Source organism: Rhinatrema bivittatum, chromosome 7 (genome assembly GCF_901001135.1).
Source record: "Rhinatrema bivittatum chromosome 7, aRhiBiv1.1, whole genome shotgun sequence".
Classification (NCBI taxonomy): domain Eukaryota; kingdom Metazoa; phylum Chordata; class Amphibia; order Gymnophiona; family Rhinatrematidae; genus Rhinatrema; species Rhinatrema bivittatum.
Window position 1 is genome coordinate 30,289,836 of NC_042621.1, and position 26,302 is coordinate 30,316,137.

At 47.8% G+C, this 26,302-nt stretch overlaps 1 protein-coding gene across 2 annotated transcripts in view; it reads right to left on the minus strand.

The window, feature by feature from the left end:
• The window catches only part of CMTM4 (CKLF like MARVEL transmembrane domain containing 4), a 137,480-nt gene extending 111,717 nt beyond the window's left edge, over window positions 1-25,763 (minus strand). For both annotated transcript variants that reach the window (XR_003857671.1, XM_029608191.1), the window contains exon 1: window positions 25,301-25,763. Coding sequence is in view for 1 of the 2 variants with exons in the window: in XM_029608191.1 (XP_029464051.1) it covers window positions 25,301-25,489 (189 nt within the window). In the remaining variant the exon portion in view is untranslated. The remainder of the gene's footprint in view (window positions 1-25,300) is intronic.
• Window positions 25,764-26,302: the final 539 nt, after the last annotated feature.

Genomic DNA, 26,302 nt, shown 5'->3' on the forward strand with positions numbered 1-26,302 from the left:
TGTGTGGGTGCTCATCCCTTGTGGTTTACATTTTATAGGAGTTAGGATAGAAAATGCTTTTAGTCTGTTCCTATGTCCCTCCCTTGTTACTCTCCCCCCCCCCGTAATCCTCTCCCTCTAGTCCAATTATGAAAAAGCCTTTGTGTCAAAGGCAATGAGGTCATTTTCATTGTGGACGAGTGCTGAGGCTCTAATCGACTGACTTATGGCCCTGTTGGTAGTTTCTAAGAAAAGAATTTGAACTCATCTGCATCCGAAGGCCCCTGCCTTGTTATGTGACTTCAGAGGATGTTGGGCAGTTGACGGCCCTCCATTGTTCCGCCTAATCTCTTCAGAGGTCTTTGACACGATGCGGTAGAGCGTGACTAGTCTGATGCTCGAGAAACACCAGTGCCCAGAGGTGATGTTTGTAGGCATGCTTCAGTTTTAGTTGTCCGTTCAGGGGTCCAGATTGGTATATGAAAATGCCCTAGTTCTGGAATACCTGGGTTAGAGGAATGGATGCAAGTCAAAGTCCTGCTTATTCACCAAATGAGATTTGTGGCCCTCAGCCTTTTTGCTATCTACATTCAGTATAGGCAGGGGGGACAAGTAAAATAAAAAGGAGGAGAACAGAGGTATACTTGTTCCTGCTAGTGCTCTCTCCAGGCTGTGCAGAAATTCAGTAGCTGCTTCAGGTGACTGGAAGATGTGCTGCTGGTCCTTATGTCATACTCTCAGTTTAGCTGGATATTGCAGAGAAAATTTAATGTGCTTCCGATATAGTGCTCATACTGGTGAGAAACCTCTGCGTAGCTCTGATACTCTCGCTGAGTAATCTTGGAATATGCGGATAGAATTAGTTTCATAGTGGATTTCCTGTTTGCGACGATATGCATTCCAAATTTCATTTTTATGGGCAAACATTAATAGCTTAGCTATTACTAAGCGTGGCCTATTAGGCATATCCTTTTTCGTTCCCAGTCTATGTGCACGTTCTATTTTGAGAGTGCCTTGTAGGTCAGGAAGTTCCAGCACCTCAGGGAGCCATTCTTCCAGCACCCTGCTCAAGGTGTGTTCTTCCACGGTCTCAGGGAAGCCTAGGAAGCGGAGGTTTGTCCTGCGCTCCCTGTTTTCAAGGTCACCCACTTTTTCTAAAAGCTGGGTAATCATTTTCACCTGAGATGCTAAGCTATTTTCTGCCTTTAAGGCATCATCCTCCAAGGCTGATATCCGGCTCTCTGCCTGATCAAGCCGTGGCTTAATTTCTGTAAGAGTCGCCTAACTTCCCCTATTTGGGCCACTACCCCAGCTAACTCTTCATCCAGGGCTGATCGAATATCGTTTTCAATAGCGGGGAGTGTGAGACCTGCTGCTGGAGGTTCTCTGGCACTCTCGCTGGCGGAGACCATTTTGTTTTCAGGGCCGCGGGAGAAGATACAGAGAAGGGCTACCAAAATGATAAGGTGAATGGAACAGCTCCCCTATGAGGAAAGACTAAAGAGGTTAGGACTTTCAGCTTGGAGAAGAGATGGCTGAGGGGGGATATGATAGAGGTGTTTAAAATGAGAGGTCTAGAACGGGTAGATGTGAATCAGTTATTTACTCTTTCGGATAATAGAAAGACTAGGGGGCACTCCATGAAGTTAGCATGTGGCACATTTAAAACTAATCAGTGAAAGTTCTTTTTTTACTCAACGCACAATTAAACTCTGGAATTTGTTGCCAGAGGATGTGGTTAGTGCAGTTAGTATAGTTGTGTTTAAAAAAGGATTGGATAAGTTCTTGGAGGAGAAGTCCATTACCTGCTATTAATTAAGTTGACTTCGAAAACAGCCACTGCTATTACTAGCAATGGTAACATGGAATAGTTTTTGGGTACTTGCCAGGTTCTTATAGCCTGGATTGGCCACTGTTGGAAATAGGATGCTGGGCTTGATGGACCCTTGGTTTGACCCAGTATGGCATGTTCTTATGTTATGTTCTTATGTTCTCTTTTTTTCCACTTTTTGTGGCCATCTGGGGTGGCGTTTTATTCATAAACCGGACAATGGACATAAGCACTTACAGTTCTTTCGTTTGGGTGCGTGAAGGGCCTCAATTGCGGGTTCGATGCATGCTGATGGAGCACAGGCACTCGGAGCCTAGGGGTTTTCCGTCCTCCCCGGCTCACCACATCACATGACCTCTCCTAATTGGTTTTAGACTTTTGTTTTTATTTTTACTTATGCAGTTATTCTTGTATCCTTATGGTTTCTATGTTATAATGAGGTTGCCTTGAGAAAGAGTCATTCCCCCCTAGGGCAGAGCTTCCTTAACATTAAGCCAGTATGACCCTATTTTAGTACTTTAAAATTCATGACCCCAAAGAACAACCAAAATAAGTTAGAGGGGTGCAGCCCCTCCAACAATCATTCAACTTTCAGCCCCCCCCCCAACCTCAATCCTCTCCAGTTAATCTTTTCCCTCAAACTTCACCCCCTCCAGAGGACCTCCACTCCCTTCAGTGCACCCCCACTCTCAACCTTCACCCCTTGAGCTGATGCTCTTACATTCACCACCTTCCCTCACTCCCTTTCAGCCCTTTTCACATCTCCCCAGATGATCCTCTCTCACCCCTAAGCCATTCTTATAACTCCCAACTGATCCAGTCATCCTCTCCCTCTCACCCCATCCCCTTTTCTATTATTTCCCGGCCTCACCTCCTCCTCTCGCATCACCTCAGCTGATCCCCTATCAGTCAATCTTCTTTCATTCACCTTCCACAGCCAGTCCCTCTCCAGCTAATCAGACTCTCAAACCCATCCCTGTATCCTTCCTTTCAAACAACCCCTCTAAACATCCCCCAGAGCCAGATCCTAAGGTAATATTTTCTTTTGGACCCAAGGCCAAAGGCAGATGACAAATGGTGAGAAGAAAGGGCTGGCTAATGACAGGGGCAACCTTTTTTCTTGGGTTTGTCCAGTGATGGGTAAGGAGAGAGGAGCAGAGGCACTCTTACTGGCCTGTGCACACTCAGCCCTTCCTCCACTCATGATTGGTCCCAAGCCAGACAGTAATCTGCAAGCAGAAGCATTAGTATTATTTTTTTATTTTTTTAAAATCTTATATAATTACAGTCTACAGGTTTGTCTGATGCGGTTTACAAAACATTCATAGCAAAATATAACACATAGTTAAACAGATAAAAACACTCAAGAAAGGAATGAAAGTCAGCACTGGCCTGTGAGCCAGTGCAAGCTCACAGGCCCTGCAGTAATCCCAATTTCTCCTTATGCAGGGATTCCTATTATCACAGAAACTCATGCAAGGATAGGGCCACTACAGGGTCTGTAAAAGAAAATTATTCCTCATCTGCTAATTTTCGTTCCTGTAGTACCATGGATCAGTCCAGATGGTGGGTTATGTTCCCCGTCCAGCAGATGGAGTCAGAATAAAAACTCGAGAGGGGGCACTATATAAGCCCCTCCCCTTTCCTCAATCTTCAGTAAACTAGACTAGCAAAGCAAACAAGAGAGGAGATAGAGGGATCAAGTAAAGAGAAGCCCGAAAACAAGGCCAAAAAAGTGAAATTTGACTAAACATTACCCCAGAGGGAACTTGCCAACAGAACGTGAACCATAACTAACACTGGAAAAAATCCCAGGAAACAGAGAGAAACAACAGAAAGACTGACCTTCGAGCGGAGTCAACAATCCCAACTGAGAAGAGAAAAACCCCGTAAAATACAGGGAGGGCGTCTGGACTGATCCATGGTACTACAGGAACGAAAATTAGCAGGTGAGGAAAAATTTTCTTTTCCCTGTACGTACCAGGATCAGTCCAGACGGTGGGATGTACCAAAGCTTCCCTTACTATGGGTGGGCCACAGACAGCCCCGCTCGAAGGACTCTATCCCCAAAAGAATCCAAACCTGGCGCCCGGACATCTAAACGATAGTGGCACGCAAAGGTGTGAAGAGACGTCCACGTGGCCGCCCTGCAGATCTCCTGGGGAGATACCGAAGAACTTTCCGCCCAGGAAGTCGCCTGGGACCGAAGTGAATGTGCCCGAACAGAAATTGGAGGGATTTTCCCGGCCCCAAGATATGCAGCTGAGATCGCCCCTTTGAGCCAACGGGCAACAGTTGCTTTGGAGGCCAGATGACCCTTCCGAGGACCCGACCAGAGTACAAATAAGTGGTCCGAGAGACGAAACTCGTTAGTGACCGATAGATATTGAAGGAGACACCTTCTGACATCAAGCTTGCGGAGTTCCCTGGGTTCCGTCGAAGCGAAGGAAGGCAAATCGACAGATTGGTTAATATGGAAGGCTGAGACTACCTTTGGTAAGAACGACGGGACCGTGCGTAAAGAGACTCCTTCGTCAGTGAAGCGAAGATATGGCTCCCGACAAGACAACGCCTGAAGCTCCGAAATACGACGGGCCGAACAGATAGCCACCAGAAATATTGTCTTGAGGGTGAGATCCTTGATAGAAGCCGACCTAAGAAGCTCGAAAGGCGGCCCGCTCAGTATACGAAGTACTAAGTTAAGATTCCAAGACGGCCTCAAGGGTGGCTTCAGGTGTCTAGCACCTTGCAGAAAATGTACAATATCTGGGTGAGCCGACAGCCTTGAGTCCTGCCCATTGTGCAGGAAAGCCCCTAACGCCGCAACTTGTACCCTAAGTGAATTATAGGCTAACCCCAAATCCAGACCGGCCTGCAAGAAGGAAAGGACTTGCGTCACCGAAGCAGAGACCGGACGAATAGAACACTCCTGGCACCATACCTCAAAGACTTTCCAGACGCGCACGTAAGTGACAGAGGTAGACGTCTTGCGTGCCCTTAGGAGAGTGGAAATCACTCCCTCGGAGTTTCCACGGCGTCTCAACTTGCGCCTCTCAAAAGCCAAGCCGCAAGACAGAAGCGATCTGCCTGCTTGAAAAATATAGAACCCTGTCGCAGTAGGTGGAAGAGATGATTGAGCTGCAGGGGTCCCTCCACCACTAGATGAAGAAGGTCCGCAAACCAGGGCCGTCGGGGCCATTCCGGTGCCACTAGAATGACTGGACCCGGATGGCTCTCTATGCGACGGAGAACATTCCCCACCAGGGGCCACGGAGGGAGACATACAGTAAGATCTTCCGAGGCCACGGTAGAACCAAGGCATCGACTCCTTCCGCCCCGTATTCTCTTCATCGGCTGAAGAATCGAGGGGCCTTTGCGTTTGCGGCCGTGGCCATGAGGTCCATGTGAGGAGCCCCCCAGCGGGAGGTTATTAGACTCATCGCTTCCTCGGAAAGCTCACATTCTCCGGGATCTAAGCGCTGTCGGCTTAAGAAGTCCGCCTGTATATTGTCCACGCCCGCAATGTGAGAGGCTGCCAGACGACTCAAGTTGACCTCCACCCACTGCATCAGTCTGTCTGCCTCCAGCGAGACGTGACGGCTCCTTGTGCCCCCCTGACGGTTGATGTACGATACCGTGGTCGCGCTGTCTGATAGGACCCTGACCGCCCGATGGTGGACAAAGGGAAGAAACTCCTGCAATGCCAGGCGCACCGCTCTATTTCCAGACGGTTGATGGGCCACCGGGACTGTCCCGCTGTCCAAGTGCCCTGAATGGAATCCGCCCCGCAGACTGCTCCCCAGCCGGTCAGACTTGCGTCCGTGGTGACGACCACCCACTCTGGGACCTCCAGGGAGACCCCTCGTGCTAGGTGGCGAGGAACCAGCCACCAGCGGAGACTGAGCCTTGCAACAGTCGGTATTGGGAGAACCTCCTGAAATTCCCGCGACACTGGCTTCCAATGGGATAACAAGGCCCACAGAAGAGGACGCAGATGCGCAAACGCCCACGGGACTAGGTCTATGGTGGAGGCCATGGACCCCAGTACCTGTAGGTAGTTCCATGCTGTGGGTGCCTGGAGAGATTGGAACTGGAGGATCTGTTTGCCCAAGGCTTGTGCCCGGTCCTCGCTTAGAAACACCTGTCCCAGATTGGTATCGAAGCGCGCACCCAGAAAATTCAACGACTGGGATGGAGAGAGACTGCTCTTGAGAAAGTTGATGATCCACTCTAGGGACCGAAGTAATCGCACCACCTTGCTGACCGCTTGGAGCCCCTCGGTGCGAGATTTTGCCCGGATAAGCCAGTCGTCCAGGTAAGGGTGCACCAGAACCCCATCTCGGCGCAGGGCTGCGGCCACAACCACCATAATCTTTGTAAAAACCCGTGGAGCTGTCGCCAAACTGAACGGGAGTGCTTGAAACTGAAAATGCTGTCCTAGAATTTTGAAACGAAGATAACGGTGGTGCGCCCTGTGAATCGGGATATGCAGGTAAGCTTCCGTTATATCCAAGGATGCGAGGAATTCCCCTGGGTGGACCGCCGCCAGCACTGAGCGTAGAGTTTCCATGCGGAAACGTGGGACCCGGAGGTACTGGTTGACACTCTTTAGGTCCAGGATGGGCCGAAAATTGCCCTCTTTCTTGGGCACCACAAAATAAATGGAATAATGACCCCGACCCAGTTCGGCAGCAGATACTGGGGTAATTGCCCCCAAAGAGAGAAGACGGTCGAGGGTTTGCCGGACTGCTTGTCTCTTGAGAAAAGAGCCGCAGGGGGAGAAAAGAAACCTGTCTCTGGGCGGGCGGACAAAATCCAAGGCATAGCCGTGTCTTAAGATATCCAGGACCCACTGATCCGACGTGATTCGGGCCCATTCCCCGTAGAAACGGGCAATGCGACCCCCCCAGTCTGGGAATCGGATCGCAGGTCAGCCTGGCATCATTGGGGTTTTGAGGAAGAACCCTGGGGCTGTCCTCCCTTGCCGGGCCTGCGGCCCCGAAAGGACCGGTTCCAGGTCTGCGAACGAAAAGGAGAAGTCCAAGACTGTTGATGCTGCTGTTGCTGCTGTCTGGGAGGACAGTATCGTCGTTGAGTACGGGAACGATACCTGGTGGAGCTGAAGGACCTAGATGTTCGCGGCCTGTCCTCCGGAAGCTTGTAAATCGCATTCTCGTTGAGGGACTTGATCTGGTCCAAGTCCTCTCCAAAGAGAAACTTACCTTTAAAAGGAAGCGAGCCTAAGCGTGTTTTGGAAGAGGCATCCGCTGACCAGTTTTGCAACCACAGAAGCCGACGGGCCGAGACCGCAGCGACCATCGATCGGGACTGGACCCGAAGGAGGTCATAGAAGGCATCTGCTCCATAGGCGAGCACGGATTCTAAACGATCCGCCTGCTGAGCTTCAGCATCCGGAAGAACCTGGGAGGTAAGCAATTGTTGAACCCATCAGAGTCCCTCTCTTTGTGCAAGAGAACTGCAGATTGTCGCTCGGAGGCCCAATGCTGAAACCTCAAAGATTCTTTTGAGATAAACATCCAACTTCCTGTCCTGGAGATCCTTGAGCGCTGTACCGCCCGTGACCGGGATGGTAGTGCTCTTAGTTACGGCCGAAACTGCAGAATCCACAGCAGGAACTTTGAGGAGCTCCAAAAAATCTTCTGGCAGAGGATAAAGTTTGTTCATTGCTCTACTGACCTTGAGAGAGGCCTCCGGTGAATCCCATTCTCTAGAGATCAGTTGCAAAAAGGTAGGATGAGTTGGAAACGCCTTCGACAGAGAACGAAGGCCTGCCAGCAAAGGGTCCCCCTTTCTGCCCTGACAAGAGGCTGCTACCGGTTCTGGGGGAGCATCAATATCCATTTCCTGGAGAATATGAGGAATTAGATCATCCAGCTCATCATACTGAAAAATTCGTAGGACCCTTAGGTCACCCCCTTCCACCTGAGAAGTGAACGTGGGGTCATCCTCTGCATCCGGGAGCGGGTCCCCTGTCGGGGGGTTGCTGGGTCTCCTGCGTGAGGTAACGCCTGGGAAGACGACCCCTCCAGGGACGATCCCAGACGCGCCCGTTTGGGAGGAGGGAGTCCCCCAGGAGTCTCCAAGGGCTGAGACTTGCACTGTAAGAAAGCCCGGTGCATAAGAAGCACGAACTCGGGCGAAACCTCCAGAGGTCCCTGAGGAAAACTATCCTGGTGCTCCCCTCCACGACCGCCAGGTTCCGGGCCAGGGTGACGACCACCCAGTCTGAGTGGCGCAGAGCCAGAGGGCAACACCGGAGTCGGGCCTTCAGTATCTTCCTCCCCTTCTGAAAACAAAATGGCCGCCGTTCCCGCGCTTTCGAGACGCGCAGTCCTCACAGCGAGGATCCGCGGACTCGTCCTCCTGTCCTTCGGTGACTTCACCCTCAAAAATGCAGGAGTCACAGAGACCCTCCCATGAGAGCCGACCAGCCTGCCTGCCGCAGGCAGAACACTCAGAGGAGCGTGGCATGGTCTGTTCGGCTTTTTTTTTTTTAAAGGACTGACAGGAAAAAGAGCACGCGATTTGCACTGCAGAAATGACGCGGGCACACAGATCACCCCTCCCCCACCGACCCAGAGAGAGCGCCGAAGGACTAAACCTCCCGGCGTCCGATGGTCCCGGGAGAAGGATTCGCGAACCGTGGGTCGGTAGCGGCTGAAACTAATTTAAAATAACGGGGGAGGGAGGGGGAGTGTCTAGCACCACTAGTATGCACCCCGGGTCCGGCCCGAATACAGAGAGTACAACAAGAAAACCTGAGGAAAAAAATTCTTTTAACACAAGAAAATTCCCCAACACTCCCCCAATACCCAAAGAAGGGTGCCCTGAAAAAACAGAGTGGGGGGAGGGGGGGAAATGAAAGAAACGAGGTACAGACCTGGCAGCAAGCACCTCACGACTCAAAAGGCAGAAACCTGCTGAGTCACCTCAGAAAACTAAATTGTTTCAAAATTATACCTTATACTTATTTACTTGATCCCTTTATGAGAAAAAAGGCAAAATAAAACAGAAAACTAGAAAACCTAGTCTCCTGCACTGGGGACCGCAGAGTCCCCTGCTCATATCTCCTGGAGTCAGAAGAATTCTGAAGATTGAGGAAAGGGGGAGGGGCTTATATAGTGCCCCCTCTCGAGTTTTTATTCTGACTCCATCTGCTGGACGGGGAACATAACCCACCGCCTGGACTGATCCTGGTACGTACAGAGAAGTGTTCTGGTTCACAGTCTCCACGCTGCCGTCCATTAATGCTGCTGCTTCTGGCACAAACAGCTGTGCCATTTGAGGCACTTGTGACTATTTGGGGTCCCGACCCATAGTTTGGGAAGCCCTGCCTTAGGCTGTGTGTGCTGGAGGGATTGCACACTGGATTTTCCATTGAGGGTGGAGGGCATTGTGTGGATAAGAGAGCACCATGGAGTAACTGGCATGGGGAGTTGTGGGAAGTTGAGTACATCATGACAGCTATTTCTTAAGTGGTGTCTTTGAATGTAAAAGATTTAAATTTGTCAATGAAGCGTCAGCTGTTGTTCAAAGATGTGAGCACTCCACATCTTCAGTCTTTTTTGTGCAGGAGACTCGCCTAAAGAAGCAGGATGAGCACCTAAATGAAAGCAAACTTTTTTCTCATATAATTTAATTCAGTTTAAACATGGTGGGATGGAAATTTTAATCTCCATAAATTTGTGTGGTGATATATTAGATATCAGATGGGATAAGAAGGGGAAGTTTTGGTTCCCCAAGTGAAATGTAGCACTTAGGTATGGACATTTGTGAATGCATATGCCCCAAATTGTGATCAGGGGACTTTCTTTTTGAAGCTGGGGGAGCAGCTAAGTATTATTTGAGGGCCATCTCATTATAGGAGGCAACTTTAATCTCATTATAGCTCCAGACTAAACTTAAAATACCCTGAATGGTTTAAGGTCGTGGCATGACCTACAGTCTGCCCTCTTTGATGTGCCATACCATCCTCTGTGTAAAAGATCATCTGATAACTTCTAAGAATGCATAAAAGAAATACATCCATTCTTATGCCAGCTTTCATGCACTCCGCTTAAGACATGTAGCATCCTGCAGAAAGGCACAACTAGTTTATAAATCTCTTCCAAGAGAATGTGAACTTTTCTTTCAGAGAGATCAACAGAATGTCATCAGTCTTTACACATGCGTGACATTATCCAATGGAGCCTGGCACGGAAAAACTAGATCAGATTTTAGCAAACAATGAAAATAATGTTGGAAAACCCAACTCCATGAGGAGGTGGGTGGGTTTCATAAGAGCCGACATCATGTCATGTCAGAGAATACATGTTACAAGTAAGTAACTTCTTCTCCAAGGACAAGCAAGATGGAAGTCCTTATACAAGCTACAGGCTGCACCCAATGAAAAAACAAAGGTGACAAAATAGTGCTAACAGGATTGCCACAATCTCCTTAGGGGAGCTCCATTAACTGAAGCATGTCCAGCATCTTATCATAGACCCTTCTTCCATCTACAATGTAAATGGAATGGTCTCTACCATTGCCCTCACAAATCTGGGGAAGGAGAGTCTTCAGGTGGCGACTGCCTTCTCTCTGCTGGAAGAGAGGGGCCAGGAGACCTGTAGACATCTCTTCAAAGATGTTTGCAGAGTTGTAGCTGTACCCCCATGAATATTGAGAGCCTGAGTCACTGCAATCTGCAGGGGAATGCTCTCAGTGCTGTCTTCAGACAGTTGGTCTTGGACTTGGTGCAGCTGGCTATTTGCACCTCAACCACAGGGAACTCCTGTGTCTTGGGGAAGTATCCTTTCCCGAGGAGCCTGAGATCAATAGCGGGACAGCAGCCATCAATCCCGATGCCCCTCTTGGCATGAGCATGCCCAGCGAAGATTGGTCAAAGTTCTAATTCATAGTTTTTCTATGCTGGGCTCCACTTTACGATGTCACCCATGTATGATAACTGTCACCTTGCTTGTTCTATGAGAACATTTAGAAACTCAAGACCTGCTATTCAAAATTTTGCTAATTAGGAAAACAATCATGTTTGCAAGCTAAAGTTTACAGTACAGAAAATTTGGAAAATCATGGAAGTAAAATCACCAGTTCTCTCTATTTTCACTGGTTTGGGATATATTTTGCTAGTTTCCCTTATCACTGTTTCCTTTTGTTAAAGACTTTCTGTATTACTCCTGCTAATCAATAATGTGACTAATGCTTTTAGTCCTTCAGTTAGAACTTATTGCAGATATATGGTGCAGGGCTTCCCAAACTGGGAAGCAGGACTCCAAATGGGGTCATACAGCTTTCAGCTGAGGTCACAAGTGCTTCAAATGGTAATGCTCTTCTGGTACCAGCAGCATTACTAGGCAGCATGCACACATAGGCCCTGCAGAGGCACTGCCCTTGCGTGAGTTTCTGTAGTAAAAGGCCCTGCATGAGGAGGGATTGTCGCTGCTGTAGGGCCTCTGAGCTTGTACTAGTTCACATGCTAATTTTCATTACTAATGCTGCTGGTGCTTGCAGATCACCACCAAGCTGGGGACCAGCTTTGAAAGGTGTGGAAAGGGAGGACTGAGTGTGTACAGGCTAATGGAGACTGCCACTTCTCCTCATCCACCATTGAACTTACCCAAGAGAAAAAATGTTGCCCTGTCAACCTGCCTCATCTCCCCAACAATTTTCATCCACCTTTGGCCTGGAGCCCAAAAGAAAATGTTGTTGCTGACCCTGGCCAAGCGGATGTTTGGAGGAGGGGGCTGCTTGAAGGGAGGGATCAAATGTAAAAGGGGTTTGAGGGCTAGATCAGGTGGAGAAGACCTGGATGTGTAGAGTGTGAGAGGGGGGAAGGTCAGAAAATCAACTAGATTTAAGAGATGGGGTGAGGGGATCAGCTGGGAGATGTGAGAGAAGGGTTGGAGGGCTCGAGGGCCAAAGGTTGAAAGAGGACCATTAGGCATAGCCTAGTGGTTAGAGTTGCAGGCTACAAACTAGGGAAATCTGGGTTCAACCCTTCACCCTCCATTGCCTCAGGTACAAAAAGATTGTGAGCCCTCTAGGGATAGGGAAATACCTACAGTACCTGAATGTAATTCACTTTGACGTGCCAAAAAGAGAGGAATATAAATCAAATAATAAAATCAGCTGGAGTGGAGGGCAAGAGTGGAGTGATTGGTGAAGGGAATTTGTTTCTGTCATCCTCTGGGGTCATGTGAATTTTTAAGTGCTAAAATGGGATCTCACTGGCTAAAAGTTTAGGAAGCTCAAGTAGTGACTCTAGAATGAATTTCAAAAAGTTCATTAATACTACAACTAAAGAATGCTTCTTTAAGCTACAGGTCCTGAAGCAGCTAAGACCGCTCTTACACTTCCAGGATTTCCATTCAGTTCAAGCCATACTGTTTTCAAAGATCGACTATTGCAACGCTCTACTACTCTGTCTCCCCGCCTCTTCTACTAAACCTCTACAGATGCTGCAAAACGCAGCGGCCAGGATCCTTACAAACACACGTCGTAAGGACCACATCACACCAATCCTAAAAATCCTACACTGGCTACCCATCCAATATAGAATACTCTTCAAGACTCTCACCATCATCCACAAATCTGTCTACCAGCAATCCACACTCCAACTCGCCATCCCTCTCGAACTACATACTTCCGCAAGGCCGATCAGATCCGCCTACAAAGGTTCTCTCAAGGCCCCCCTAACAAATCCTCGGTCCACAACTCCATTCATAAGCGAACACTTTCGACAGCGGGTCCACTCCATTGGAATTCGCTTCCCCCAGATATACACCAGGAACAATGCCATCTCTCCTTCAGAAAGAAACTGAAAACCTGGCTGTTCACACAAGCTTACCGTTGAAGGAACCTCTATCAACCAACATTGACTCTCACCCTCCGACTTCTTCCCTAACTCCTCCCCACCCCCCTCGCTCCAGTCCCTGTCCTGCCACCACCCCCCGCTGCTTACCTCCCCATGTTTCCTCCTTCCACAGGATATATTATGTTAATAATTGCCTAGGATAAATCTCCAGCCGAACTCAATCTGTTTATGTCTCGCTACTCTATTGTTTTTCGTTGACTATTTTACCACTCTCCAGTTGTAATTGTTTAAAATCTTTCCTGTCTTCCATCTCCCATGTTTTTGCTCCCTGTTTAATGTAACTTTACCTTCTATATAGTTAATTGGGTTCCCCCAGTTCCATTGTAAACCGGTATGATAAGACCTCGTCTTGAGTATCAGTATAGTAAAAGAATTTAAATAAATTAAATAGTGTCTATCTGCTCACCTCGTTTTGGGTAGTCAGATACTCCAAATCCATCTGGGAATTTCTTCCTTAATTTATAGGTTTCTGATTTTAGGTTTCAATCTATAAACACCGATAAAACATACCAGATGCAAAAACAAATGTGTATTGCGTAAACACTGGAAAGCTACCACTTATCTAGAAAACATCTAAATTTACAAACACCTAAGAATAGAAGCCCTAATTATATCCTCCCAACTCAACCAGCCAATCACAGCAACAATCCTTGGCCAAGTGTGAAGCACCAGAGCTCACTCCAGAACCTGCAACTATGGGCTCCGAGTCTGGCCATTATGTGTCGCTATTGCACAATGAAGACAATTTCCTAACCCAAAAGGCTGTGATTGCTGTGTCCACCGTATTGTCAGCTAGCCTTGAGGAAGACCCTGCCATAAAAAAAAAAGTGAAATAAATTATCAAGATTCCTCTGTTATTCAAAAGACATCATAAAAACTAAGACAGTGTATGAGAAAAACAGCAAGCCATGTCACAAGTCCTGCCAGTTCCTGACCCCTTTCACCAAAAAAAGCATACTGCATATTGCAGTAGTTGGCTAGGCTACCAGCACATTTCTGGCAACTGGATTACATCAAATGTTTTGAAAGATAAAGGAAGGAGAACAAAATGTGACATTATTAGTAGTACTCGATTAGTAGCCGGGTGAACTGAGGCACATGGGAAGAGACAGTAACTTGCTGAGCTGCACATGGAAACAGCAGTAAAAAAAGAATGCACTTGAGTCCCAGGACTTCTCCTGATTTATAGCTCAATGCGCTAATTGCTCATGCCACCTCACTTTTCAATACCAATCAACAGGAATCTTTAAGCAACTAATCTGCTCTGAAACTGCAATAGCTTATGAAAAGACTGCAGTCTTTCTGAAAAGCATGTAAATTTGTACTATTATAAAATCAAAAGTGGAAAAACATTGCAATAGTACTTTAATCACACTCAGAAGCTAAGAAACCAGAGTGTTCTATGATTTTATAGCAGGAATTCAAACATGCTGACCCAGAGAGCTGAACAAGCTGAAACACTAAAATATAGTGCCAAGAACCCTCAGGAAGAGAGTAATTTTTGAATGACTATGCTGGAGTATCTGACTGCACTCACACCACCTCCGGCCACTCTACCAAGTATCAGACTTGACAGCCACCAATTAAGGAATGAGACTTCTGCAGATATTCCTTTATACTAAAAGGACACCGAGCATTAGATCTTGGTGCTACAAATACCACATAGAACAAGTTAGTCACTTAAACTGGAGCATATTCAGATTATAACAAACCCAGAGAAATCCTCAGCCATGAAAGGGAAATCCAAGCACTTCATAAAGTTGGAGCAGGCACACCAACAAATACTTGTGAAATGATTCCTATTCCGTGCTAATTTTTGCCCATGTTATAGCGCAAACAGCTACAAATGATATAATTTTCTCTTTGAATAGATGAATTAGGCTACATGGAGAGGTTTACCCGCCACCAATAGCAATCCAAAGCCCTGCCCAGTATTGCCTGTGAGCCTGAGAGAAGATCATGATCCAAGCTCAGACAAATGAAAACAGGATAAAAATAACCAAACCCTCCATACAAATCAGATTCTGGATCTCAATTCCCATGTGCACATCTCCACAAGTAGACACCCTCTGAGAAGTATTTCACCCTTAGTTGGCCTGCAAATCCATCCACATTCAAACTACCATATGTAGGTAGTTTATATTTTATTCTTGCTGTCTAGTATGTGTATAAGAGGGTTTGGGCTCCAGTATTGGCATTTACTTCAGCTGCATTTATTTGAAGATAATGTTGAGTTTACTTACCTGATAATCTCCTTTTCCTTAGTGTAGACAGATGGACTCAGAACAAGTGGGTATAGTGTGCTCGTGCTAGCAGTTGGAGACTGATCTGACGTCAGCACGGGTACATATACCCCCACAGGAAGTGAAGCAACTCAGTAATCTTCCTTGCAAAAGCTGTTATGGATATATGTGTACTGACCGATCAATTAATTAGTGAATTCCCCTGACCGATTGACAGTAGCTGGAGACCGCCAGCGTTCCCAACCGGAAGACGTCGACACTTGGTAGAGTGGACGCACTCATGTAAGAAGTGATAAGGCTTACCTTGAATCGGTGAAACCCCTGTATACCAGCAGCCGGGCGGGATGCTGAGTCCATCTGTCTACGCTAAGGAAAAGGAGATTATCAGGTAAGTAATCTCAACATTTCCTAGCGTGTAGCCAGATGGACTCAGAACAAGTGGGATGTACAAAAGCTACTCCCGAACTGGGCGGGAGGCTGCCTGAGGACTGCGTAGGACCAACCTCGCAAATGCTGTGTCCTCCCTGGCCTGGACATCCAGACGGTAAAATCTGGAAAAGGTATGGAGGGAGGACCATGTCGCCGCCTTAAATATCTCCGCGGGCGACAGCATCATAGATTCTGCCCAGGAGGCTGCCTGCGCTCTGGTAGAATGAGCCTTGACCTGCAGAGGCGGTGACTTCCCGGCCTCTACATAGGTCGCTCTGATAACTTCTTTGATCCAGCGGGCGATGGTTGGCCGTGAGGCCACTTCCCCTTGTTTCTTCCCGCTGTGAAGGACGAACAGATGGTCCGTCTTTCGTACTGCTTCTGTCATTTCCAGGTATTTGGGCAGCAATCTGCCGATGTCGAGATGGCGTAGCAAATGCCCTTCTTCTGATTTCTTCAAACCCGTCGTGGTTGGCAAGGATATGGTTTGGTTGAGGTGAAATTGTGAGACTACTTTAGGTAAAAAGGAGGGAACCATGCGAAGATGGATAGCCTCAGGAGTGATTCTGAGAAAGGGATCACGGCAGGACAGCCCTTGTAGCTCCGAGAAGCGGCGTGCTGAACACACTGCCAGCAGGAACACCATCTTCAAAGTTAGCGAACGGAGAGACAGGCCCCAAAGGGGTCTGAAGGTGGATCCCGTGAGGAAATCCAAAACGAGGTTGAGGTTCCACAGGGGCACTGGCCACTTCAGTGGCGGACGAATGTGCTTGACGCCTTTCAGGAAGCGGGAAACATCTGGGTGCGTGGCAATGGTCTTGCCATCCCTCCTGGGACCGTAGCAAGACAGCGCAGCCACCTAAACCTTGATGGAGCTGAGGGAGAGACCCTTCTGAAGCCCATCCTGCAGGAAATCCAGAACAATAGGGATAGTAGTCGCATGTGGATTGGTGCCATGAGTGTCGCACCAGGCTTCAAATACTCTCCAGATCCTTATGTAGGTGAGGGATGTGGAAAACTTGCGAGCTCGGAGGAGTGTGTCTATCACCGGCTCAGAGTAACCTCTTTTCTTCCGCCTACCCCTCTCAATGGCCAGACCGTAAGAGAGAATTGAGCCGGATCCTCGTGAAGGATGGGACCTTGACGAAGCAGGTCCCTGAGAGGAGGCAGGGGAAGGGGCTCCCCTGTCAGCAGTCTTCTCATGTCCGCGTACCAGGGTCTTCTTGGCCAGTCTGGTGCCACTATTTATTTATTTTATTTTATTTAAAAACTTTTTTATACCGGCATTCGTAGGACACATCATGTCGGTTTACAAATAACTGAGAAAGGAAAGGAAGTTACAATGAACAGGGGAGGGGTTAACTGGGTGATATACAAAGAAGAGGAGAAGAGAGTCAAACAGGCAGCGTTACAAAAAGAACCAATATACAAGGTTAATTGGCATGTGCACTTGAGATCTTTAGTATATGAAACTTATTTACAGTAGGACAGGGGCCGGTGCACCTAAGAATGATTAAGGGGGGGGGGGGGGGTAGGGAGGGAGAGGAGGCGGGGGGCACAGAGGCACAGAGGCCTAGAAGAACTAGGCCTCTGTGCCTCTGAATCTTGTGTATAAGGGCGCCCAGCAGGGGCCACGGAGGAAAGGCTTATAGCAGGGTCCCTGGAAGCCATGGCTGAGCCAGGGCGTCGATCCCGTGAGAGAACGGATCTCACTTGCGGCTGAAGTATCTGGGTACTTGAGCATTGGACCTGTCCGCTAGTAGGTCCATGTCCGGAGTCCCCCACTGATCCACAATCATCTGGAAGGCTGTGGGGGACAGCTGCCATTCTCCCGGGTTTAAGCTTTCCCTGCTGAGGAAGTCTGCCGCGGTGTTGTCCCTTCTGGCAATGTGGACGGCGGAGATGTCCTGGAGATTCGCCTGCCCAAGCCATCAGCGGGGCTATCTCTAGGGACACCTGTTGGCTTCTGGTTCCGCCCTGTCGGTTGATGTATGCCACAGTGGTGGCGTTGTTGGACATCACTCTGACAGCTCTGTTCCGCAGTCTGTGAGCAAATCGCAGGCAGGCTAACCGGACTGCCCGTGCCTCTAGACGGTTGATGTTCCACCCCGACTCTTCTCTGTTCCACCGCCCTTGGGCGGTGAGCCCTTCGCAGTGTGCTCCCCATCCGCTCAGGCTGGCATCTGTGGTGAGCAGTGTCCACGTGGGGGAGGACATCGACCCCCTGCTCGTGTGGTCAGACTGCAACCACCACCGTAGCTGGGTCCGCACTCTGGCTGGTAGAGGTAGATGCACGGAGTAATTCCGGAAGCGTGGGCTCCATCGAGAGAGGAGGGAGCGTTGTAGTGGTCTCATATGGGCCCGCGCCCAGGGTACCACTTCCAGGGTGGGTGCCATGAGACTGAGAACCTGCAGATAATCCCAAGCTATGGGCCGGCTGGCTCCCATCAAGGACCGTAGACGCGTCTGGAGTTTGAACCTTCTCTTGGTGGTGAGGCTGACTTTGTCTGCCCGGGTGTCGAACTGGACTCCCAGGTATTCCAGTGATTGTGAAGGCTGTAGGCAGCTCTTGTTTAGGTTGACTTACCATCCCAGGCTTTCCAGCAGGGAGATCACTCTGTTGGTTGCCAGATGGCTCTCCTCTCGGGATTTCGCCCTGATCAGCCAATCATCTAGGTATGGATGGACAAGGATTCCTTCCCGTCTGAGTGCCGCTGCTACCACTACGATCACCTTGGTGAAGGTCCGCGGCGCCGTGGCTAACCTGAAGGACAAAGCCCGGAATTGGAAGTGTCGTCCCAAAACCTTGAAGCGTAGGTAGCGCTGATGATCCTGATGGATCGGGATATGCAGGTAGGCTTCTGACAAGTCTAAGGCCGTGAGGAACTTGCCTGGCTGTACTGCGGTCTTGACTGAGCACAGAGTTTCCATGCGAAACCTCGGGACCCTTAAGTATCGGTTGACTGACTTGAGGTCTAATACGGGCTGGAAAGTGCCCTCTTTCTTGGGTACCATGAAATAAATGGAATAGTGCCCAGAATCCATTTCCCATGCAGGTACTGGGATTATGGCTTTCAAGGACAGGAGCCTCGCCAGGGTAACTTCTAATGCCGCCGCCTTGTGGATTGGACATGGAGACTCCACAAACCTGTCCGGAGGGGTGTGATGGAAGTCCAGATAATAGCGCCCTCGGATGATGGCGAGGACCCACTGGTCCGACGTAATCTCGACCCATCTGGGGTAGAAGAGGGTTAACCTGCCACCTATGGCTCCATCCCCCGGATGGATCGGCTGATTCTCATTGCGAGGCGCGGCCGGGACCTGAACCCGAGCCGGCTCCCCTCTTGCGCTGCTTGGTCCGAAAGGTCTGGTACCTGGCCTGAGGACGAGGTGCCTGGTAGCAACTCCTATAGGGAGTGAAGCGTGGGGAGCTTCTACCTCTGGAAGGCCTCTGAAAGATGCGCTGGTTCCTCTTGGACCTGTCTTCCGGCAGTCTAGGTACTGGAGAGGCGCCCCATGTGCTGGCCAGTTTGTCTAGGTCGCTGCCGAACAGGAGAGAACCCTTGAAAGGCAATCTAGTGAGACGTGTCTTAGAAGGAGCATCGGCTGACCAATTCCGTATTCCAGAGCTGCCTCCTGGCTGCTACTGAGGATGAGACTCCCTTGGCTGTTGTACGGACTAGGTCGGAGGCGGCATCCGTAAGGAACGAGAGAGCTGACTCCATGTCCGCTGCCGGCGCATTGTTCCGGACCTGTGACAAACAGGAACGCGTCACCACTGTGCAGCAGGTTGCGATTCGCAGAGACAGAGCTGCCACCTCAAAGGTTTGTTTCAGGATGGCGTCCAGGCGGTCATGAGCCTCCTTGAGGGCCGCCGCCCCCCCTGGAATGGTAGTGCGCTTGTCCACAGCGCTAACCAAGGCATCCATCTTAGGGCACGCCAGCATATCCTTGATTGCCGGGTCCAGGGGGTACATGCCGGACAGGGCCCGACCCCCTTTGAACGAGGCCTCCGGCGCATTCCACTCCAAATCAGCTGTTGCGCCGCTTGCAGGAAGGGGAAATGGCGGGCTGTGGGACGAAGACCCTCCAGCAGGGGGTTCTGCGTAGATGCCTCCATGGTGCTGGGGCCTGGAATAGCCAACTCAGTCAGGCACTGAGAGACCAGGTCGGAGAGATCTTCCTTGGGAAAGAACCGCCTCATAGTTCGATATGGCTCTATCCCCGAGGGAAGTTCCCCCTCCTCGGGGGTTTCGGACTCGTCCTCCGAGACATCAGGGTCCGCATGAGCCGGACTGCCCGGAGGCTGGTGCCCGCAATAAGGGCGAGAAGGTCCGGGGGCAGGGTCAGCAGGAGCAGCAGCAGGTCCAGGATGGGAAGCCGACTGCATCTGTACAAAGGTGTGGATCCCCTTAAATAAGTCCACCCAAGAAATGGAAGCGGTCTCCAGCCATCGGGGTACCAGGTCCCCCAGGATTCCTGGCTGTTCGAGACGGCCCGCTAGATCCAGGGTGGCCCCTGGGGAACTGTCGGTAAATCTCGGTTGAGACTGGTCCTGGCCCGAGGCTCCCACGGCCTCCTCACATTGGGCACAAAGGGAGTCTGGCTCCTCGCTCTGCGTGGCTCTAAGCTGGCACGCTGAGCACAGGCCAAGAGCTTTCACGCCGGAATCAGGAGGTGCCGCCTCTAGAGACGCCAGGGCGTTTAAGTGTTCCATCGCGTCTTGCGAATGCAGGGCGCCGGCGCTTATGCTGTCAATAGTATGCGCTCAATAATACGCGCACAGCAATATGCGCTCAATAATATACAATATGCGCTCAATCACATACGCTTAACAATATATATGCTGCGTTGTGCGCCTATCCACAGGCGCCTATCCGTGTGCGCCTATCTGTGGGCGCTCAATACCTGAACCAGGCAGACAAAATGGCGACCTCCACGGCGTGCCGCATGCAGGCGGCGCCGCCGATCCTCGTACCTCGGAGACCAAAAAATAAGAGATGTACGCCTTACCTGATCCTCGGCACTTCCCGGCTGTAACCCGGGCGGTCTCCGGCTGCGGGGGGAGAGGGGAAATACCTTCACCGCCGCGCTCGAGGAATTGCACCCGCTGCCTCTAAGCCGCCGAACTCGTCTCACTCGGGGCTAAGTCCACGCTGGGACCAAGGCGCCTCTCAGCCAGGCCCGAGCCCTTCTCGCTCGGGGGCTAGATCCCTGCCGCGATTCGGCCACCGGACCGAGGCCTAAAACCTCCGAGGGACCACGGAAATCACCTCGGGAAACTCAACTGGGGGAGGGACCCGAGGGTATCACCGCAGGAGTGCGGGGCTCGTCGTCTGAGAAATTTGGAAAGTAGAAAGTAGTATTGGAAAACACGCTCAGCGAGCATGCAGGCTCTCCAAACTGCTTTGGAGACGGAAATTACTGAGTTGCTTCACTTCCTGTGGGGGTATATGTACCCGTGCTGACGTCAGATCCGTCTCCAACTGCTAGCACGAGCACACTATACCCACTTGTTCTGAGTCCATCTGGCTACACGCTAGGAAATTAACATTTCAGCAGGTCTGGCATAGCTCTGTTAGCTCCAATGCAGAGAGCAGAGTTAAAACAGAACTTTTTAGTATCTACAAAAAGCATTCATCTTAAAGGCTAAGGTTATTTCATCCAAGAGGGCTGCTAAGGAACACAACTGTGGGAAAGCAGAAAATCTCATTCCAAAGCTTTTCTCTTTTCTGTTGGAGAGAAAGAAAAAAAAAGATGATCCACCATTAAGTCCTTCCAGCTGAAATTTGCTTAACTTTGAAAATTAGGATCTGATGTCTGTCCTATTTTTGTTTTAAATTTTCAATTCTTACTGCCAACGCAAATTATATAGAGGCAGAACACACCACAAATGGGAAGTTAAACCAAATAATTACTATGTCGTCATATAACATTTGATTTTTGCTGTTTCATCACATTCTGATTTGGCAACTATGAAAACTGGTTTATAAATATAGTACAGACATCAAACAAGATTCAGAATTTCAGTATGCAGAAATAGGAGAGATCTTAACATCAAAGCAAGAATGCTTTGGAGACTGTTGCATTAAGATTGTACAACTAGCAAAATATTTTTATACGTGCTACTGTACATAATCATCTGTTGAGGTCTTTGCAGCAGTACAAAGTGAGGCTTTTTAGATAAGAGTTCTTCAGTGTATAGGCCTCAGGAAAAGAAGAATATCTTGGGAGTTGAAGAGAGAAAAATAATATATTTTGGACACTGTGCTAACACCAACACCTCATTAGAATATTTTCCTTTGTCAAAAGTAAAATTGACAACAAGCACAAGAGCAATAAAAACGTAAACAGACACTCACAGATCAAGGGTACTATAAAGCCTATTAAAGATCACAGGCAGGGAACCTTATAAAAATCAGGTGTGGCTCCAAAGTTGCAAAGGTTCTGTTTTGTAAATACAGTACTGAACAATGTTTGCAAAAAGAATATTTACACTTAGTTCATTAGTACTTTTATAGCCCTACACACCTGAGTGAACATAAGAACATACTGGATCAAACCAAGCGTCCATGAAGCCCAGTATCCTGTTTCCAACAGTGGCCAAGCCAGGTCACAAGTACCTGGCAGTATTGCAAGCTGCTTATCCCAAGAATAAGCAGTGGATTTCTGCAACTCTCCCTTATTAATTGTTAATGGACTTTTCCTCCAGGAACTTGTCCAAGCCTTTTTTTTAATTTATTAAAACGCAGCTATACTAATTGCTTTCACCACATCCTCTGGTAACAAAATAACAGAGCTTAATTATGCCTTGAGTAAAAAAATATTTCTCTTCATAGTTTTAAACGTATCACCCAGTAACTTCATTTATTTGTCATTTATTAAACCCTTCACGGATAAGTAATTTTTGCCCAAAGCGATTTACAGAAAACAAAACAAAGTTTACAAATAAAATATAATAAAACAAAATATTACAATATAAAAATATAATATAACATTGTGTCTCCCCTGGTCTTTGTACTTTTCTAAAGAGTAAACTGATTTAACGTTTACACGTTCCATTCCAATCATTTTATAGACCTCTATCATATCTCCCACTCAGCCCTCTTCTCCAAGCTGAAGAGTCTTAATCTGTTTAGCTTTTCTTCATAGGGGAATTGTTCCATCTCGTTTATCTTAGTCACCCTTCTCTGTACCTTTTCTAATTCTGCTATATCTTTCTTGAGATGTGGTGATCAAAACTGCACACAATACTCAAGATGAGGTTGCACCATGGAACAATACAGAGGTATGATATTCTGTTTTATTTTTCATTTCTTTCCTAATAATCCCTAGCTTTCTATTTGCTTTCTTGGCTGCTGCTGCACACTGAGCAGAAGATTCAACATATTTTCAGTGATGACAATATCCTTTTCCTTTTTTTTTTTTTTTTAATTCTTTATTTATTGATTTATATAATTATTACAAGAATCCACTTGTACAAGAATATCCTACATACAGTTTGTAGTAAATGTCTCACAAGATAATCATTAAAGAAACATGAATAATTCTGTATCTGTAGGTAAATAAAAGTAAAACGGGAGAGCTTAACAAAGAGCATTTTTATAAAGAAAACACAATATCCTTTTCCATATACTTTTTGAAGTCAACACACTTTTCTGAAGGAAACACATATAGATTACATACTCATTAACAGTACATGCGTGGAAGTGGTATGCTTGCATACAACCACATTTCTATCCAAGCAAAAGTCCAGTCCTTGTATTGCACATATCGTGCATTATTTCAGTTTCCTGGCACATTACAATGTTTTAACACATGCAAAAGGTGCATGGGTAAAACCAAACAGTGAATACTATTTCAGTTGGAGGGTGGACAACCAGACCAGGGCAAACTCAGAACCAATAACTTCTCCAACATAATGAAATCTTCAAAGTACCCACATGCAATCTCTCAAACGCAAGCTCCTTCTGTTGGTTGCTTTGACTGCTGATACTAGGTCACAGAAACAGACATGATCTCTATATACTCTCTTTATTTTGTACAAAAAAATGCTTAAAAAAGAAAATGCCCTTTTGAAATAATGGAATCATACTACCCAATGTGGATCTTAAGCAGTTATACTGTAGTGTGCGTGGCCAGAGTACTTAAAGAAGAGAAACATAATTATGTAAATAACATAATATAAAAAAAGTGACTAATGGATAGAATTTGGCCAAAAAAGCAGGCTAACACAGGCCAAGAACCACTGTGAATTCTCGGAGACCTGCTATAACAGGCTATGTGTTTTTAAATAAAGGACTTTTTTGTATTTCTAGTTACTGTATGCAAATCTATTTTGCTTCCTATAAGCTATTCTGAACATCAATAATAAAAAAAGATCTTGTTTAAAGGCAAGATGTCTCATGACAACTATCTTGTCCATATTAATATAATACACCGTGCAATACAGAAAATGAAAGATATGTCTATTTTTTAAACAAGTAAAGCAACCAGGATTTGCCATATTGTATATGGAGAGAGGTAACTTTAGTGAGCCACGCTGCAAACTCCTTCCCCAAGACTTATTTATCAAGGAAGGACTGAAAAAACCCACTTACCCTACCCAGCATAGATGTCATTAACTGGCTTTCGGTCCTCAACATACAACTTTAATCTGTACCTTTAAATTCCTTGCCCTAGACATAAGGTATATTTTATGCAATACCTTTCACACAAACAAGATCTCAGTGTGTTTAGACAATACAGAACTGAATTTTAGAAGCATGTGTATGGTCACTTCTGGTGCACTTATGAGACCCAAACTGCATAATCATTCCTCAAGGAGTAAGAGGAGAAGAACAATGCTCTTACTATTCTCATCTAGTTGCAGGTAGGTAAACTGAGATACATGTACAAACTACTCAGTGCATGTCACATACTGGAAGAAATGGAATATTATAAAGACTAAATCCCTTGTATCTGTCTGGATCATCAACTAATGCAAACTATTTTGCATCAGGCCTTGGTTATTTCACAAAGCACAATTTTGAAATAAATTAAAATATTTTAAAGTTGTATACACCTTTTCTATCCTCAGAACACACTTTGCAACTATTATCATACTCACTCTGAGCAAATCCATATCAGTTTGAAGATCAGAATTATCATTCTTAGTGGCCCAGAGATCTTATTAACAAAGGTAATGAACTAAAGGACTAAGAATCTGAGGAATTATCAGCACTATGTTTATCAAATCAAAATACTGTAGGGCTAGGGAAGGGTTACTTTACAAAGACAAGGGCAGAACAGACAAAATAGTTTAGACACTTTTAAAGTCATTCAATGGTCTTAAAATAGGTCTAAAATAAGTTTTGCTAAGTGTTCACATAGTGAAACTTGTCAAATAAGAATAGCTTGTATCAATGACAGGCACCCTCGTCCTAAAGCAATATTTAACCTGTTGAATCAGAGATTGGCAGGAGTGGCATCACTCCCTCTTCTCTGCCAACACAAGATTGTTAGGACAGCAATGCTATACACACAGCACAGGAAAGGTTATCTTTCAAATTAGTAGTTTTTCCTTCCCTACTTATATACTGATTTCCAGATGCTACTTTCTCAGCCGCTAAAGTAACCCACACAAAGCCCAGAAAAGAAGCAAGGAATTCAGAAGCAAGTCTCAGGATGAGGCTGCAGAAACAGATGGGGAAAGAAGAAAGAAAAGGTAAATAGTGGCAAGTACAGGACACAGAACAGGACTAGAATAAACGGGAGGAGAAGAGACTGATGAAGCAACTAGATCCTGGGGCGCTGCACCCAATACTTTCTTCTCCCTACTCAAACTATCGTAAGCCAAGCGCATACTACAAGGCCATTTGCGAAGTCCACTTTTAGAGGAGCCCGTGCATGGGCCACGCCCGGGGCTGGGGCAGTTTCTGCACATACCACTTGGGTGACTTTGAGGATGCCGAAGACGGAACGCAGGTAATCCAGGTCACACCTAAGGCCTCCCAGGCCGTGGCGCTGCATCACCGGCTCGGTGGTGGGCTGATAGGGGCTGCTGGCCCCGGAGATCATGGACGCGCTGGACGCCTCCCCATCGAAGCCGTCCAGCTCCTCACTGTTACCCCTCATCTTCGCGGAGGCGCGGGGAATGGAAAAGCCAAAAAACGCCCCGCGACCGCCAGGGGAGCGGAGGGCCTCAGCCCGGCTCCTCCAGAGCTCACCGGCGGCCACAGCCAGGCGTCATGCCGAAAAGCGACCTCTCGGTAAGGAGAGGAAGTACTCCCGCGCGCCGAAGGGCGGAGCGACTGTCCACGAGCGCGCCGAAGGGCGGAGCGACTGTCCACGAGCGCGCCGCCCGTCAGCAGCAGCAGCGCGGGAGCGTCATTCCGCCGCGTCCACGCGCTGTCACTCGTTCCCCGCTCCCCTCCACCGCTGACGTAATACACAAATAGGTCGTCGCGCGGTAAAGATATAACCATCCGCGATCCCTGCCGGATTTTTTTTTTTTTTTTACTATTGATTCCTACTAAGCCGCGTCAGGTACTACAGCTGCGTCGTCCGCAAGCAAAAGTTCTCCGCCCACTCTGCCTCTGCACCGAAAGTCCGTGTAACTGAAGGCAATGCACGCATCCTAAAATACTTACACCACCCTCTTATTAAAGCTGCATTTGATGCCAACGCCAAAAACCTTTCTGCTGGTCCTTTAATTGGATAGGGTGGCTACACAAAACTTGTGAAGAAAACGGCTTACAACACGTCTACGTGCTGATAAGTCTAAAGCAAACATACTAAACATAAACCACCAACAATATAAAACAGATTCCACGCTGAGATATTACGGTTGCGGTACAGATTACAAAACAAACTACAGGGGGGGCTGGCCCTGAATGAGATTTTCTGGATATTCACATTGAATAAGGCATAGAACTGCCATATCTATCC